The 15,223-nt window shown below is 45.4% G+C and overlaps 1 protein-coding gene across 1 annotated transcript; it reads right to left on the bottom strand.

The window, feature by feature from the left end:
- Positions 1 to 828: 828 nt before the first annotated feature.
- NUDT21 (nudix hydrolase 21) lies at positions 829 to 9,732 on the bottom strand. The gene is made up of 7 exons (XM_038753579.1): positions 9,492 to 9,732; positions 5,180 to 5,380; positions 3,460 to 3,523; positions 2,909 to 2,998; positions 2,238 to 2,313; positions 1,587 to 1,701; positions 829 to 1,105 (listed from the first exon to the last, which is right to left on the bottom strand). Exons 1-7 carry the CDS (start codon positions 9,605 to 9,607, stop codon positions 1,084 to 1,086), a joined length of 684 nt encoding a protein of 227 aa, XP_038609507.1. The 5' UTR covers positions 9,608 to 9,732; the 3' UTR covers positions 829 to 1,083.
- Between the last annotated feature and the right edge of the window lie 5,491 nt (positions 9,733 to 15,223).

Genomic DNA, 15,223 nt, shown 5'->3' with positions numbered 1-15,223 from the left:
CAATACTAATTTGGCATTTTTTACTTATAAAATCCTCTTAACTGGTACAGTTCCCAGCTAAACATCTTCTAGACTGTGAACCCTCTGTTGGGTAGGGACCATCTCTATATGTTGCCAACTTGTACTTCGCAGCGCTTAGTACAGTGTTCTGCACACAGTAAGTGCTCAATAAATACGATTGAATGAATGAATAATGCAACCACATAAAGCACTATTTTCTTTCCTCGCCGAACTTAGTTTGACTATTGATCACGTGAATATTTTGAAATGTTTTAATATTTCTGGTTAACTTTTATGTGCCACGGAAAGCAGATAGCACACCAAAACTTGAAGGCTTTCTACAAATCTTATTAAAGGTCATATCACTAATCAGCCAGTGATATTTATTGAGCATTTACTGTGAGCAGAGCACCGGATTACGTACTTGGGAGGGTACAACAGAGTAGGCAGACACTATCCTTACACTCAAGCGTCTTCCACTCTAGCAGAGTTTAGTCTATTAATCAATTTTTTTTAACTGAAGCTTAAGAAACAAGGCATCATTGAGTAATACATGTTTTTAACCTCAGTAGCATACCAAAATACCTCTCAGTTGGGTGGAGATGTGATATGAGGACCCAAATTTTGGTTCCTACTTTGACATTGCAATTTATTTGGTAGCGAAAAGTTTTAATGTTTTCGGATGCCCACACTACATATGGTTCTATAAACTATTATACACTGAATCCAAATGCCACTAGCCTAGAAGAAAATGAAAACTGTGACCCTCAAAGTAAGATTTTAAGACAACATTCTCAAATGAAGTAAAAAAAAAAATACAAAGAGAAATAGATCCATTTTGTTTAATGTTTTACAAAAAAAAAGTGAGGGGAGAACCAGAGTGAATAAAACACTATCACGTTTGTTTACATCACTATTTAGGACAATTCTTCAGATTTAGTTTACTATTCAAATAATAGAAAGTCAGACTGGGAAGAAAGAAGAAAAAAAAAAAAAAACCATTGCTTTATGTTCATTCTTCTACGTTTTATAGCTGTGCTCACAGAGACGGCTTCTTTAACCACTCTTCCACTGCTCAGGAATTCAGTTGTAAATAAAATTGAACCTAAGTTAGAGAAAGGATATCGCATGTTATTTTAAATAGGCTGTCTCAATATTAAATGGAGATGAGAGAAGACACTTCTATTCCGTGCTATTGGTAAACGTGAAATGACATGCCCGTCAGGACTTCTTTTAGACTGTGAGCCCACTGTTGGGTAGGGACTGTCTCTATATGTTGCCAACTTGTACTTACCAAGCGCTTAGTACAGTGCTCTGCACACAGTAAGCGCTCAATAAATATGATTGATTGATTGATTGACTACATGTTTAGCTTCTCATGCTTCCAAAGCTCTAGCCTCATTTTACTGAGACAGGAGGTTTGGACAAAATTCTGACCAGGCTACTTCTGATCCTCAATGAGCTAGGACCGTTTTCTAGAACAAAAGCACATGGAAAGTCATGAAGCTACTGTTCTTTAAATTGCTCTGAGCATTTTGTTCTTGGTCCTAAATATGCGATGCTATAAAATCAGCTCCGTTGAATACCTGCTCAAAAGCTGAGGAAGGCTGGAGATGATGGGTCCATACCCCGGCGCGTTATCGTACAATTCAAACAATGGCGCCGCTACCAGTTTGTAGTTTTTGGGGACCGCAAACAAAGCTGAAAGAGAATAAGAACACGGAATTACGTATTTCCAAGTATTTCTCGAAAGACTCAGCATTTTGGACTAGTTTCTTGGTGCTAAAAAATTACACTAACACAGCTTTTAGCCTGGAAAGAAAAATTTCTACTAACCTATTTCGGGAAAAAGAAAACGGCCGACACGCTTCATTTGGTTTGTTTAAACAAACGTTTTTTAGAACTGGAGCTACCACTACTGCTCTCGAGCAGGAGCCTTTCCCCGCTCCTCTGTTCCTATCTGGTCTGTTAGAAATTGAAAAAGGTCTGAAGAAAACTCTTACCCTTGTGGATCTCTAAATTTGCTTAGCTGGTTTCTAAGTTACCAAAAAATAAAACCTTGGATCTGAGAGTATTCACATGGATGCAGTGAGGCCAAGAGACACCTAACAGGTAACACAGGGCAATTCCTTTCCCATGGAATCTATTTCTATACTGACAAAGCACCGGAGAATTTTGGGAACTTTGAGCAAAGGTATTTTGAGATGGGTGCTTAAAGTTCGGCGGGAAAAACTTACCCTTTTCTTGCAGCTGAACCAAAAAGAGTTTTTTATGTTCTTTAGGCTTTGTGATATGTGCTGGAATATAAGGATACTGAAATAAAAGAGATTTAAGAGTAAATCACTACGAACATTTAGACACTTAACGGTAGTCAGAAACTTTCAGAGTTTCTGACGTAATCAAATCGGACTTTATAAACGTTAACCTTTTCCTTCAAGTTCAGCTTTCTGAATCCCCATTAGGCTGACTGACTTGCCGTACGTGTCTCCCACACCCATTTTTAAGCCATTTCAATTTATGGTTTCTCCACAAAGTAGCTATTTGATCTCATTATTAAAGCTTTATAGTCTAGGAACTTTAGATGAGTTTCTAAGTTGTTCTCCATTACTTGCAATCTGAGAGAATAATTTGATTTATATGCCCACAATCCTTGTTTTTAAAGTGAGATCCTTTGCGTGATATTTGTCTCCACCAATCCAGAGCATTTACTGAGAATCTTGTTTGGGACGAGAACTAGCCCAAACACTTCTGAACTAAGAGATCCTGTTCGTGCAGATGAACGGCTTGAAAAGCACTGCACGTGGCAAACAATCAGCCTGAACCACATAAAGTGACTCGAACTGGTTTAATAAACCAATTTAGTTTTTACAAAAAACTTTCGAAAGCCGTGCTTCTGAAGAATACTCACTTGCGGAGGTTCAAAGTTGGGTCTCCACCAATTACCAATGCAATCATCAATGACCCAATCTTGCTGGACTCCATCCTGACGTCCCAGTATCTACCACAAAGAAATGATGATTAAATCATTAAAAATAAAAATGTATAGTGTGCAGGAAAAAAATTCTAATAACTATAAATATGGAATTGACCCGAGACATTTCTTCAGGCTACTATGTATACAAATGTCCTTTAACTTACCAGACAAGTGCAAACACCCCACCATCACCACATAATCTGTCTAAACCAACCCAGCTGCCATGGGCCCAGCTTCAGATAATTCGATGCTTCAAAATCAATGCCACACCTCACATTTACCCATAAAGTTCTAGCTAAACATGAACACAATTCTCTGAAAAAGGTGTTCAGATGCACAATTCAAAACTCAAACTAATGAAGACATTTCAAATCGGGAAGTGAATACTATAATTCAACTGCCAAAGACATACTCTGCACCAATTCACTTTTCAGCTTGCTAACAAACTGCAGATCAACTGTACTTTTTTTTCTTTTAAACAGTACCTCCGTCATCAGGCGTTTGAGTCCTTCCACTTCATCTTCCCCTGGATTGAGTTCCCCTCCAGGCCTGCATAAGACACAATTTCAGTTTGAAGTTGTAAATATTTTCAGGGTGCCAGGAGTCCCAAAAGTTGCAGTTTTCCAAGGGTTAGGGTTTCCAAGACTACCATCTCAATCGGAGCACAAATTTCACATTGAACATTGATCGTTTTAAAGTGGGATATATGATGACGGGAAGTCTGCAGATTCAAGTATTTTTCCAGCGGGCTAACCGGGGTGGTTTTCTTCACTTTATGCCCTGCCTGCCAATCACTCATCTGTCTCTGTCCATTGCCACCTGGACCCAGTTGTCCCTTCTTTACAGATTTTTTTTTTTAATCCAGTGAGGCCTGGGATGAGATACATATAGTTAGGCGACCCCCCGAGCACTGATGGCACATCTCCTCCAAGAGGCCTTCCCAATCTAGGCCCCCCACTTTCCTCTTCTCCTTCTGCGTCACCGACTTGCTTCCTTCATTCTCCCCCCTCCCAGCCCCACATCACTTAGGCACGTATCTGTAATATATTTATTTGTAGTGATACCCGTCTTCCCCCCTAGACTATAAGCCTGTTGTGGGCAGGGAATGTGTCCATTTATTGCTATACTGTACTTTCCCAAGTGCTTCGTACAGTGCTTTGCACCAAGTAGGCACTCAATGAATACGATCGATTGAATGGAAGAGAAGTGATACTCTGAAGCTCCTAGGACTGCAAGAATTGTATAGGGAGCTTGTGGTCTCTGCCAGTAGAAAGAGGTGTTGTCACCGCTGCCAAGGAGGAATTGAGATTAAGTGAAAGGTCTGAGTGTGTTTTTCTTGTGTTTGTCTGTGTCTCAAGCATGGGCATATGGGGCAGCTCGAAAATCTGAAAAAATAAAATCCCTGAATGGCCCAAGGCACTTCAAGTTTCTGTCATCATATTGTTCAAATTATTTCTAACAAAAACTGCCCTGCTTATTCATCAGTAGTTAATGGACAGAGCAAATTTCACCCAAAGTGCCAACCTATAAGTGGCTAATTTTAAACCAGCTTGTAATACCCTAATGCAGAATTACAGATTTAAAAAAGGTTTTCTGCCCATCACCTGCACATCAAATTATTTTCCCTAGGGAGGGCTGTCAGGCAGAGGCAGACCCTGAGAATATGTGGAGAAAAGGAGGATTGAAACCACAATCAAGTGGTGACATGTCTCCCTTGTAGGGCAGCAGAGAGAAATCAATCGCTGCCCTGGGGTATTTGCCCAAGATGGTGAAATTTTCTGCATGGTTATGTAAGCAGAATTCCTGAGAAAATGTATGTTAGATGGAGCAGATGATTATCGGCCACCAAAACAGCTAAACTTTCTGCTGTTTACAGTAACTAAAATAAATTATTTATGGGGAAAATATCAACGCTCACTGAAATAATGACTACAATGAAATCTAGCTAGTAACTGAGTTGGGACAAATTTTACGAGTGCTCAATTAGACTAATACAGTCAAAACAGAGCAAAGAGAAACAATACATTTAGCTGACAAGACCTGTGCATTGGGGAATAATACCGTATCACCTCTTCCATGCAATGACTGCAGCAAGAGGCACCGTCTTAGCTGGAGCGAATGATTAATAGCTAATGGGATTTTATGAACTGAGCCAAATTAAAAGCACTAATAAAGTACTTATTATCCATTCCCAAGGCTACTTACAGCTTGAAGAAGGTGGTTCCAAGCTGCAATAGCAACACGTGGGGCAGCCTGTGCTCGTGAACGATCAGCACTCCTTCTACTGTACGCCTCATTCCAATCTTATCGAACTCCTCGCGCATGCGCTGAAATCGAGCGGCCACTGAGCTGTCCTTCTCATAAAGCGGCTCCTTGGTGCCAAAGGTGTAGTTGGTCAGAGGGTACCTGCAATCAAAATGAACCGCAAATTCCATGAGGACAACAGGTTCACTCGTCTGCTGTGTGACCTTGGCCAAGTCACTTCACTTCCTCTGTGCCTGATCTGTAAAATGGGGATTAAGAACTGCGAGCCCCATGTGAGACAGGGAATGTGTCCAACCTACCCCAGGTTGGCACAGACTTAGTGCCTAATAAATACCATTTTAAAAAAACCCCCAAAACAAAGACTTATCACGGCTTAATGTAAAGATGGCCAAGCAGCAGGTTGCGGACTACAGTGGCTCTTCAACAAGACCATTTTAACTTAACTCGCCTACACCACACCACCCTTACGAATTAGCGTTCTTCTTATTATTTATAACATTAATAATCCATATTGCAAATGAATTGTAAGGCCACTTTTATTTTTCATTCTCAAACTTCGCTCTTTCAAAAAGCTAAAGAAAGAACATTTTCAGATCTGCTTTATTTACCCGGTGAAGTAGGAAAACAGAATCTTCGCCCTTTTAGAGACGTGACATGCAAAACGCTTAAGATAGCACAATAAAAACGAGCGGATAATTTATCGAGATCACTGGTGGCCCCTACTTGGTCTTTTGTAATGAATTTATTTTCACCTCAAAAAACTACCAAAACTCATGTTAGAGGAATGAACAGCACTCGATGTGTTTCCGTTCAAACTCCTTCCTCAGTCTTTTGAAGATTGCCCGAGGTACTACGGTTTTCCAACTGTTGATAAGATCAATACCTTAGGCACCCAATAAATACTATTGATTCATTAAAACCAACTTCAGGTAACGTGCTCGGCATCCTCCTTAAAGCTCTCGATAAACACCGGGAGATACTGCCCTGTGGTTTTTTTTTTTTACTTCATCTGTGTCCAGATGTTAAAAGATCCATCATCCTGAAAAGATGGCCGTGCCCATTTTATGGTGGCATTTATTTATTATGGCATTTATTAAGCGCTTACTATGTGCAAAGCACTGTTCTAAGCGCCGGGGGGGGGGGGGGATACAAGGTGATCAGGTTGTCCCACGTGGGGCTCACAGTTTTAATCCCCATTTTGCAGATGAGGTAACTGAGGCCCGGAGATGTGAAGTGACTTGCCCAAAGTCACCCAGCTGACAATTGGCGGAGCCAGGATTTGAACCCATGACCTCTGACTCCAAAGGCCAGGCTCTTTCCACTGAGCCACGCTGCTTCTCCTGGACACAATGAGAAGTCCAATGAGCCTTGCCCACCTCCTGATGGTTCAAAAAGCCCACACACTTTTGGACCTTGGGTTTTATTGATATTACTCTTATTTTTTTTAGCATTGTAGTGTGAGGGTAGGACACCTCAGGGCTGGCCGTGCCTCTGTTGTTGTCTGTCTCTCCCCTTCTAGACTGTGAGCCCATTGTGGGGTAGGGACCGTCTCTATATGTTGCCGACTTGGACTTCCAAAGCGCTTAGTCCAGTGCTCTGCACAAAGTAAGCGCTCAATAAATACGATTGAATGAATGAACGTGTGTGAGTTTTGGGGGGGGGGGCGGTGTCGCTTGGCATGCGTTCACTGTACTGAGCGCTGGGGTGGATACGGGATAACCAGGTCGGATAAAACTCCTGTCCCACACCGGCATTTAATAATAATGGTATTTATTAAGCGTTGAGTATGTGCCAATCACTGCGATGACAGGCATTTCACCCCCATTTCACAGATGGGGGCAACTGAGGCCCAGAGGCGTGAAGTGACTGGCCCAGGGTCCCACAGGAGGCCGAGGGGTGGGATTTATGAAGGGTTTCCTGGGTGCAGAGGGCTGGGGGAGGTACAATAAAGACGATTATTTCTATTTATTTAAATAGATCCGGCCGTTACCGTGGTCAAACCGTGTTCTTCGACTCCAGGCCTCCGCCAGCGGACTTTTCAACGACTCCTCCCTGATGGCCTTTGAAAACTCCCCCGTCACCTCCCTTTTCCCCTTAAATAAATCTATTTATTTTGACGGTTTTGACACCCGTCTACGTTTTGTTGTCCGCCTCCCCCTTCTAGGCTGTGAGCCCGTTGTTGAGTAGGGCCCGTCTCTAAAATGTTGCCGACTTGTACTTCCCAAGCGCTTAGCACAGTGCTCTGCACACAGTAAGCGCTCAATATGACTGAATGAATAAAGGGTGACGACCCCGGCCCACAACGACTTCATAGTCTGAGTCCGCTGTTGGGTAGGGTCCGTCTCTATAATGTTGCCGACTTGTACTTCCCAAGCGCTTAGTACAGTGCTCTGCACTCAGTAAGCGCTCAATAAATATGATTAAATGAGCAAAGGGTGAGGACCCCGGCCCACAACGACTTCATAGTCTGAGTCCGCTGTTGGGTAGGGTCCGTCTCTATAATGTTGCCGACTTGACTTCCCAAGCGCTTAGTACAGTGCTCTGCACTCAGTAAGCGCTCAGTATGATTAAATGCATAAAGGGTGACGACCCCGGCCCACAGCGACTTCACACTCTGAGCCCGTTGTTGGGTGGGGGCAGTCTCTATATGTTGCCAACTTGTACTTCCTAAGCGCTTAGTACAGTGCTCTGCACACAGTAAGCGCTCAGTAAGTACGATTAAATTAATAAAGGGTGACGTCCCCGGCCCACACCGACTTCACAGTCTGAGCTCGCTGTTGGGTGGGGGCGGTCTCTAAATGTTGCCGACTTGTACTTCCCAAGCGCTTAGTACAGTGCTCTGCACACATTAAGCGCTCAATAAATACGACTGAATGAATAAAGGGTGAGGACCCGGGCCCACCACGACTTCACAGTCTGAGCCCGCTGTTGGGTAGGAACCGTCTCTATAATGTAACCAACCTGTACTTCCCAAGCGCTCAGTACAGTGCCCTGCACACATTAAGCGCTCAATAAATACGACTGAATGAATAAAAGGTGAGGACCCGGGCCCACAACGACTTCACAGTCTGAGCCCACTGTTGGGTGGGGGCCATCTCTATAATGTTGCCCATTTGCACTTCCCAAGCGCTTAGTACAGTGCTCTGCACACAGCAAGCGCTCAATAAGTACGATTGAATGAATAAAGAGTGACGACCCCGGCCCACAACGACTTCACAGTCTGAACCCGCTGCTGGATAGGGGCGGTCTCTATATGTTGCCAACTTGTACTTCCCAAGCGCTTAGTACAGTGCTCTGCACACAGTAAGCGCTCAGTAAATACGATTGAAAGAATAAAGGGTGACGACCCGGGCCCACCACGACTTCAAGTCTGAGCCCGCTGTTGGGTAGGGGCCATCTTTATAATGTTGCCAATCTGCACTTCCCAAGCGCTTAGTACAGTGCCCTGCACCCACTAAGCGCTCAATAAATACGATTGAATGAATAAAGGGTGAGGATCCGGGCCCACCACGACTTCAAGTCTGAGCCCGCTGTTGGGTAGGGGCCATCTCTATAATGTTGCCAATTTGCACTTCCCAAGCGCTTAGTACAGTGCTCTGCACCCATTAAGCGCTCAATAAGTACGACTGAAAGAATAAAAGGTGACGACCCGGGCCCACCACGACTTCACAGTCTGAGCCCTATGTTGGGTAGGAACCGTCTCTATTATGTAACCAATTTGTACTTCCCAAGCGCTTAGTACAGTGCCCTGCACCCTGCAAGCGCTCAATAAGTACGCTTGGGTGAGTGAATGAATGAATGAATGAGCCCAGGCCCAGGCCCTTTCCGCTAGGCCTCGCGGCCTCCCATTCATTCATTCGTTCCTATTTATTGGGCGCCTCCTCAGACAAAGGAGGGAGGCTTTGAGGGGAAACCGAGGAAGGGGGGAATCCATCGAGAGGGAAAAAGGCGGGATTTCCTCTCTTTCCTGCTGTATTGGACTCTCCGGGGGCGCTCAGTACAGCGCTGCGCACGCGGGAAGCGCGCGCGCGCCAACCACGATGGAATGAATGAATGGAGGGCGGAGGGGCGCGGCGCGCGTGCGCGGGAGCGGGCGGGAGAGCGGGCGCGCATGCGCGGACGGGGCCCGCGCGCGTGCGCAGACGACGCTGGTGGGGGGGGGGGGGCCAGCGCGCGCGCGCGCCGGGAAAAGAGGCGCCGAGGCGCCCAACTTGGGCCCGGGCCGGTCCTGGGGGAGGAGGGCGTCACTCACAGGTTGATGGTGCGCTCCAGGGTGAGCGGCTTGGTCTGCTGGATGTACTTGTTCCCGAACTGGTTGACCCCCCGGGGCCAGCCCGTCTGGGAGCGGTTGGGCGGTACCACGGACATGTCGGCCTCAAGGGAACCGGAGGCGGGAGGGGCGGCGTTCGCGGCGGGCCCGGATCACTGGCTGGACGTGGCGGCGGCGGCGGCGACGGCGGCAGCGGCTGCGGCCACCAACATGGAAGCAGGCGGAAAAGGAGGCGGCGCTCGCCGGAAGCGCCGCCGACCGGCTCTTCCGGCGCCAGGGGGAGGGGCGGGGGGTGACGTCAGGAACCATAGAGGCGGCGCCGGCTAGAGCGCCGCCCCCGCCGGCCCGCTCTTCCGGCGCCAGTGGGAGGGGGGCGGGGGACGGCGTGCGGAACCACAGAGGTGGCGCCGGCTAGAGCGCCGACCTCTTCCGGCGCCAGTGGGAGGGGGCGGGGGGGGACGTGCGGAACCATAGAGGCGGCGCCGGCTAGAGCGCCCCCCATGTCATCATCATTATTATTATGAATCAATCAATCCTATTTATTGAGCGCTTACTGTGTGCAGAGCACTGTAGTAAGCGCTTGGGAAGTACAAGTTGGCAACATAGAGAGACGGTCCCTACCCAACTTTGGGCTCAATTTATTACTCTATTTATTTCTTTAATTTATTCCATGGATCTTATTTGGTTAATATGTTCTGCTGTCTGTCTCCCCCCTTCTAGACTGTGAGCCCACTGTTGGGTAGGGACCGTCTCTAGATGTTGCCAATTTGGACTTCCCAAGCGCTTAGTACAGTGCTCTGCACACCCAGTAAGCGCTCAATAAATACGATTGATTCAGCCCAGTAAATATGATTGATTGATTCAGACTGAGCCCCTTCCTTCCTCTCCCCCTCGTCCCCCTCTCCATCCCCCCATCTTACCTCCTTCCCTTCCCCACAGCACCTGTATATATGTATATATGTTTGTACATATTTTTTACTCTATTTATTTTATTTGTACATATCTATTCTATTTATTTTATTTTGTGAGTATGTTTGGTTTTGTTCTCTGTCTCCCCCTTTTAGACTGTGAGCCCGCTGTTGGGTAGGGACCGTCTCTAGATGTTGCCAACTTGGGCTTCCCAAGCGCTTAGTACAGTGCTCTGCACATACAGTAAGCGCTCAATAAATACGATTGATTCAGCCCAGTAAATATGACTGATTCAGACTGAGCCCCTTCCTTCCTCTCCCCCTCGTCCCCCCTCCATCCCCCCCGCCTTACCTCCTTCCCTTCCCCACAGCACCTGTATATATGTATATATGTTTGTACAGATTTATTACTCTATGTATTTATTTATTTTACTTGTACATGTCTATTCTATTTATTTTATTTTGTTAGTATGTTTGGTTTTGTTCTCTGTCTCCCCCTTCTAGACTGTGAGCCCACTGTTGGGTAGGGACCGTCTCTAGATGTTGCCAACTTGGACTTCCCAAGCGCTGAGTACAGTGCTCTGGACACAGTAAGCGCTCAATAAATACGGTTGATTCAGCCCAGTAAATACGATTGATTGATTCAGACTGAGCCCCTTCCTTCCTCTCCCCCTCGTCCCCCTCTCCATCCCCCCCATCTTACCTCCTTCCCTTCCCCACAGCACCTGTATATATGTATATATGTGTGTACATATTTATTACTCTATTTTACTTGTACATATCTATTCTATTTATTTTATTTTGTTAGTATGTTTGGTTTTGTTCTCTGTCTCCCCCTTCTAGACTGTGAGCCCGCTGTTGGGTAGGGACTGTCTCTAGATGTTGCCAATTTGTACTTCCCAAGCGCTTAGTACAGTGCTCTGCACACAGTAAGCGCTCAATAAATACGATTGATTGATTGATTCTAGACTGTGAGCCCACTGTTGGGTAGGGACCGTCTCTAGATTTTGCCAACGTGGACTTCCCAAGCGCTTAGTCCAGTGCTCTGCACACACAGTAAGCGCTCAATAAATACGATTGATTCAGCCCAGTAAATATGATCGATTCAGACTGAGCCCCTTCCTTCCTCTCCCCCTTGTCCCCCTCTCCATCCCCCCATCTTACCTCCTTCCCTTCCCCACAGCACCTGTATATATGTATATATGTGTGTACATATTTATTACTCTATTTTACTTGTACATATCTATTCTATTTAATTTTGTTAGTATGTTTGGTTTTGTTCTCTGTCTCCCCCTTCTAGACTGTGAGCCCGCTGTTGGGTAGGGACCGTCTCTAGATGTTGCCAACTTGGGCTTCCCAAGCGCTTAGTACACTGCTCTGCACACACAGTAAGCACTCAATAAATACGATTGATTGATTCAGACTTGAGCCCCTTCCTTCCTCTCCCCCTCGTCCCCCTCTCCATCCCCCCCATCTTACCTCCTTCCCTTCCCCACAGCACCTGTAGATATGTATATATGTTTGTACAGATTTGTTACTCTATATATTTATTTATTTTACTTGTACATGTCTATTCTATTTATTTTATTTTGTTAGTATGTTTGGTTTTGTTCTCTGTCTCCCCCTTCTAGACTGTGAGCCCACTGTTGGGTAGGGACCGTCTCTAGATGTTGCCAACTTGGACTTCCCAAGCGCTGAGTACAGTGCTCTGGACACAGTAAGCGCTCAATAAATACGGTTGATTCAGCCCAGTAAATACGATTGATGATTGATTCAGACTGAGCCCCTTCCTTCCTCTCCCCCTCGTCCCCCTCTCCATCCCCCCCATCTTACCTCCTTCCCTTCCCCACAGCACCTGTATATATGTATATATGTGTGTACATATTTATTACTCTATTTATTTTACTTGTACATATCTATTCTATTTATTTTATTTTGTTAGTATGTTTGGTTTTGTTCTCTGTCTCCCCCTTTTAAACTGTGAGCCCACTGTTGGGTAGGGACTGTCTCTAGATGTTGCCAATTTGTACTTCCCAAGCGCTTAGTACAGTGCTCTGCACACAGTAAGCGCTCAATAAATACGATTGATTGATTGATTCTAGACTGTGAGCCCACTGTTGGGTAGGGACCGTCTCTAGATGTTGCCAACTTGGGCTTCCCAAGCGCTTAGTGCAGTGCTCTGCACACACAGTAAGCGCTCAATAAATACGATTGATTCAGCCCAGTAAATATGATTGATTCAGACTGAGCCCCTTCCTTCCTCTCCCCCTCGTCCCCCTCTCCATCCCCCCCATCTTACCTCCTTCCCTTCCCCACAGCACCTGTAGATGTGTATCTATGTTTGTACATATTTATTACTCTATTTATTTATTTTACTTGTACATAGCTATTCTATTTATTTTATTTTGTTAGCATGTTTGGTTTTGTTCTCTGTCTCCCCCTTCTAGACTGTGAGCCCACTGTTGGGTAGGGACTGTCTCTCTATGTTGCCAATTTGTACTTCCCAAGCGCTTAGTACAGTGCTCTGCACATAGTAAGCGCTCAATAAATACGATTGATGATGATGATGATGATTGATTGGTCATTCATTCAGTCGTATTTATGGAGCGCTTGCTGTGTGCAGAGTGCCACCTGTCTGCTGTGTGACCTCGGGCAAGTCACTTAACTTCTCTGAGCCTCAGTTTAAAATGGGGACTGACTGTGAGCCCCACGTGGGGCAACCTGATCACCTTGTATCCCCCCCCACCAGTGCTTAGAACAGTGCTTTGCACATAGTAAGCGCTCAGTTACCTCATCAGTAAAATGGGGATTCACTGTGAGCCCCACGTGGGACAACCTGATCACCTTGTATCCCCCCCCCACCAGCGCTTAGAGCAGTGCTTTGCACATAGTAAGCGCTCAGTTACCTCATCTGTAAAACGGGGATTGACTGTGAGCCCCACGTGGGACAACCTGATCAATCAATCAGTCGTATTGAGAGCTTACTGTGTGCAGAGCACTGGACTAAGCGCTTGGGAAGGACAAGTTGGCAACACATAGAGGCGGTCGCTACCCAACAGCGGGCTCACAGTCTAGAAGGGGGAGACAGAGAACAAAACATATTAATAAAATAAATAGAATAGATATGTACAAAATAAATAAATAAATAGAGTAATAAATACGTACAAACATATATACAGGTGCTATGGGGAGGGGAAGGAGGTAAGGCTTTGAGCGCTTACTGTGTGAAGAGCACTGTACTAAGTGCTTGGGAAGTACAAGTTGGCAACATATAGAGACAGTCAATCAATCAATCGTATTTATTGAGTGCTTACTGTGTGCAGAGCACTGGACTAAGCGCTTGGGAAGTCCAAGTTGGCAACATATAGAGACGGTCCCTACCCAACAGTGGGCTCACAGTCTAGAAGGGGGAGACAGACAACAAAACAAAACATATTAATAAAATAAATAGAATAGATATGTACAAGTAAAATAAATAGAGTAATAAATATGTACAAGCACATATACATATATACAGGTGCTGTGGGGAAGGGAAGGAGGTCGGACAGGGGGATGGAGGGGGCTCAGTCTGGGAAGGCCTCCTGGAGGAGGTGATAACGTTGTATCCCCTCCCCAGCGCTTAGAACAGTGCTTTGCACATAGTAAGCGCTCAGTTACCTCATCAGTAAAATGGGGATTGACTGTGAGCCCCACGTGGGACAACCTGATCACCTTGTATCTCCCCCAGCGCTTAGAACGGTGCTTTGCAATCAATCAATCAATCGTATTTATTGAGCGCTTACTGTGTGCAGAGCACTGTACTAAGCGCTTAAAAATACAGTACCTTGTATTCCCAGGCGGTCTCCCATCCAAGTACTAACCAGGCCCGACCCTGCTTAGCTTCCAAGATGAGGCACGTTCAAGGTGGTATGGAGTAAGGGCTCAGTTACCTCATCTGTAAAATGGGGATTGACTGTGAGCCCCCCGTGGGACAACCTGATCACCTTGTATCCCCCCCCAACGCTTAGAACAGTGCTTTGCACATAGTAAGTGCTTAACTTGTACTTCCCAAGCGCTTAGAACAGTGCTCTGCACACAGTAAGCGCTCAATAAATACGATTGATTGATTAACAAATGCCATCATTATTATTATTACTAAGCGCTTGGGCAGTACAAGTCGGCAACAGATAGAGACAGTCCCTACCCGACAGTGGGCTCTTTATTCACTCATTCATTCAACCGTATTTATTCATTCATTCAATCGTATTTATGGAGCGCTTACTGTGTGCAGAGCACTGGACTAAGCACTTGGGAAGTCCAAGTCGGCAACATATAGAGACGGTCCCTACCCAACAGTGGGCTCACAGTCTAGAATCAATCAATCGTATTTATTGAGCGTTTACTGTGTGCAGAGCACTGGACTAAGCGCTTGGGAAGTACAAGTTGGCAACACATAGAGACGGTCCCTACCCAACAGCGGGCTCACAGTCTAGAGGGGGGAGACAGAGAACTAAACAAAACATATTAACAAAATAAAATAAATAGAATTGATATGTACAAGTAAATAAGTATATACATAGAGTAATAAATATGTACAAACATATATATATATATATATATATATACAGGTGCTGTGGGGAAGGGAAGGAGGTAAGGTGGGGAGGATGGACAGGGGGAGGAGGGGGAGAGGAAGGAGGGGGCTCAGTCTGGGAAGGCCTCCTGGAGGAGGCCTTATTACTCTATTAATTTCTTTAATTTGTGCATATTTATTCCATTGATTTTATTTTATTAATATGTTTTGTTCTCTGTCTCCCCCTTCTAGACTGT

This window comes from Tachyglossus aculeatus, chromosome 11 (assembly GCF_015852505.1).
Source record: "Tachyglossus aculeatus isolate mTacAcu1 chromosome 11, mTacAcu1.pri, whole genome shotgun sequence".
Classification (NCBI taxonomy): Eukaryota; Metazoa; Chordata; class Mammalia; order Monotremata; family Tachyglossidae; genus Tachyglossus; species Tachyglossus aculeatus.
This window is presented reverse-complemented; position numbering and strand designations above follow the sequence as displayed.

Excerpts from the sequence above, each read along its gene's own strand:
- NUDT21 (XM_038753579.1), bottom strand. The coding sequence starts at position 9,607 with ATGTCCGTGGTACCGCCCAACCGCTCCCAGACGGGCTGGCCCCGGGGG. Across the intron at positions 2,999-3,459 it reads TCAAACGCCTGATGACGGAG|ATACTGGGACGTCAGGATGG; the intron begins GTACTGTTTAAA and ends TCTTTGTGGTAG. Across the intron at positions 2,314-2,908 it reads CCAACTTTGAACCTCCGCAA|TATCCTTATATTCCAGCACA; the intron begins GTGAGTATTCTT and ends CTTTTATTTCAG.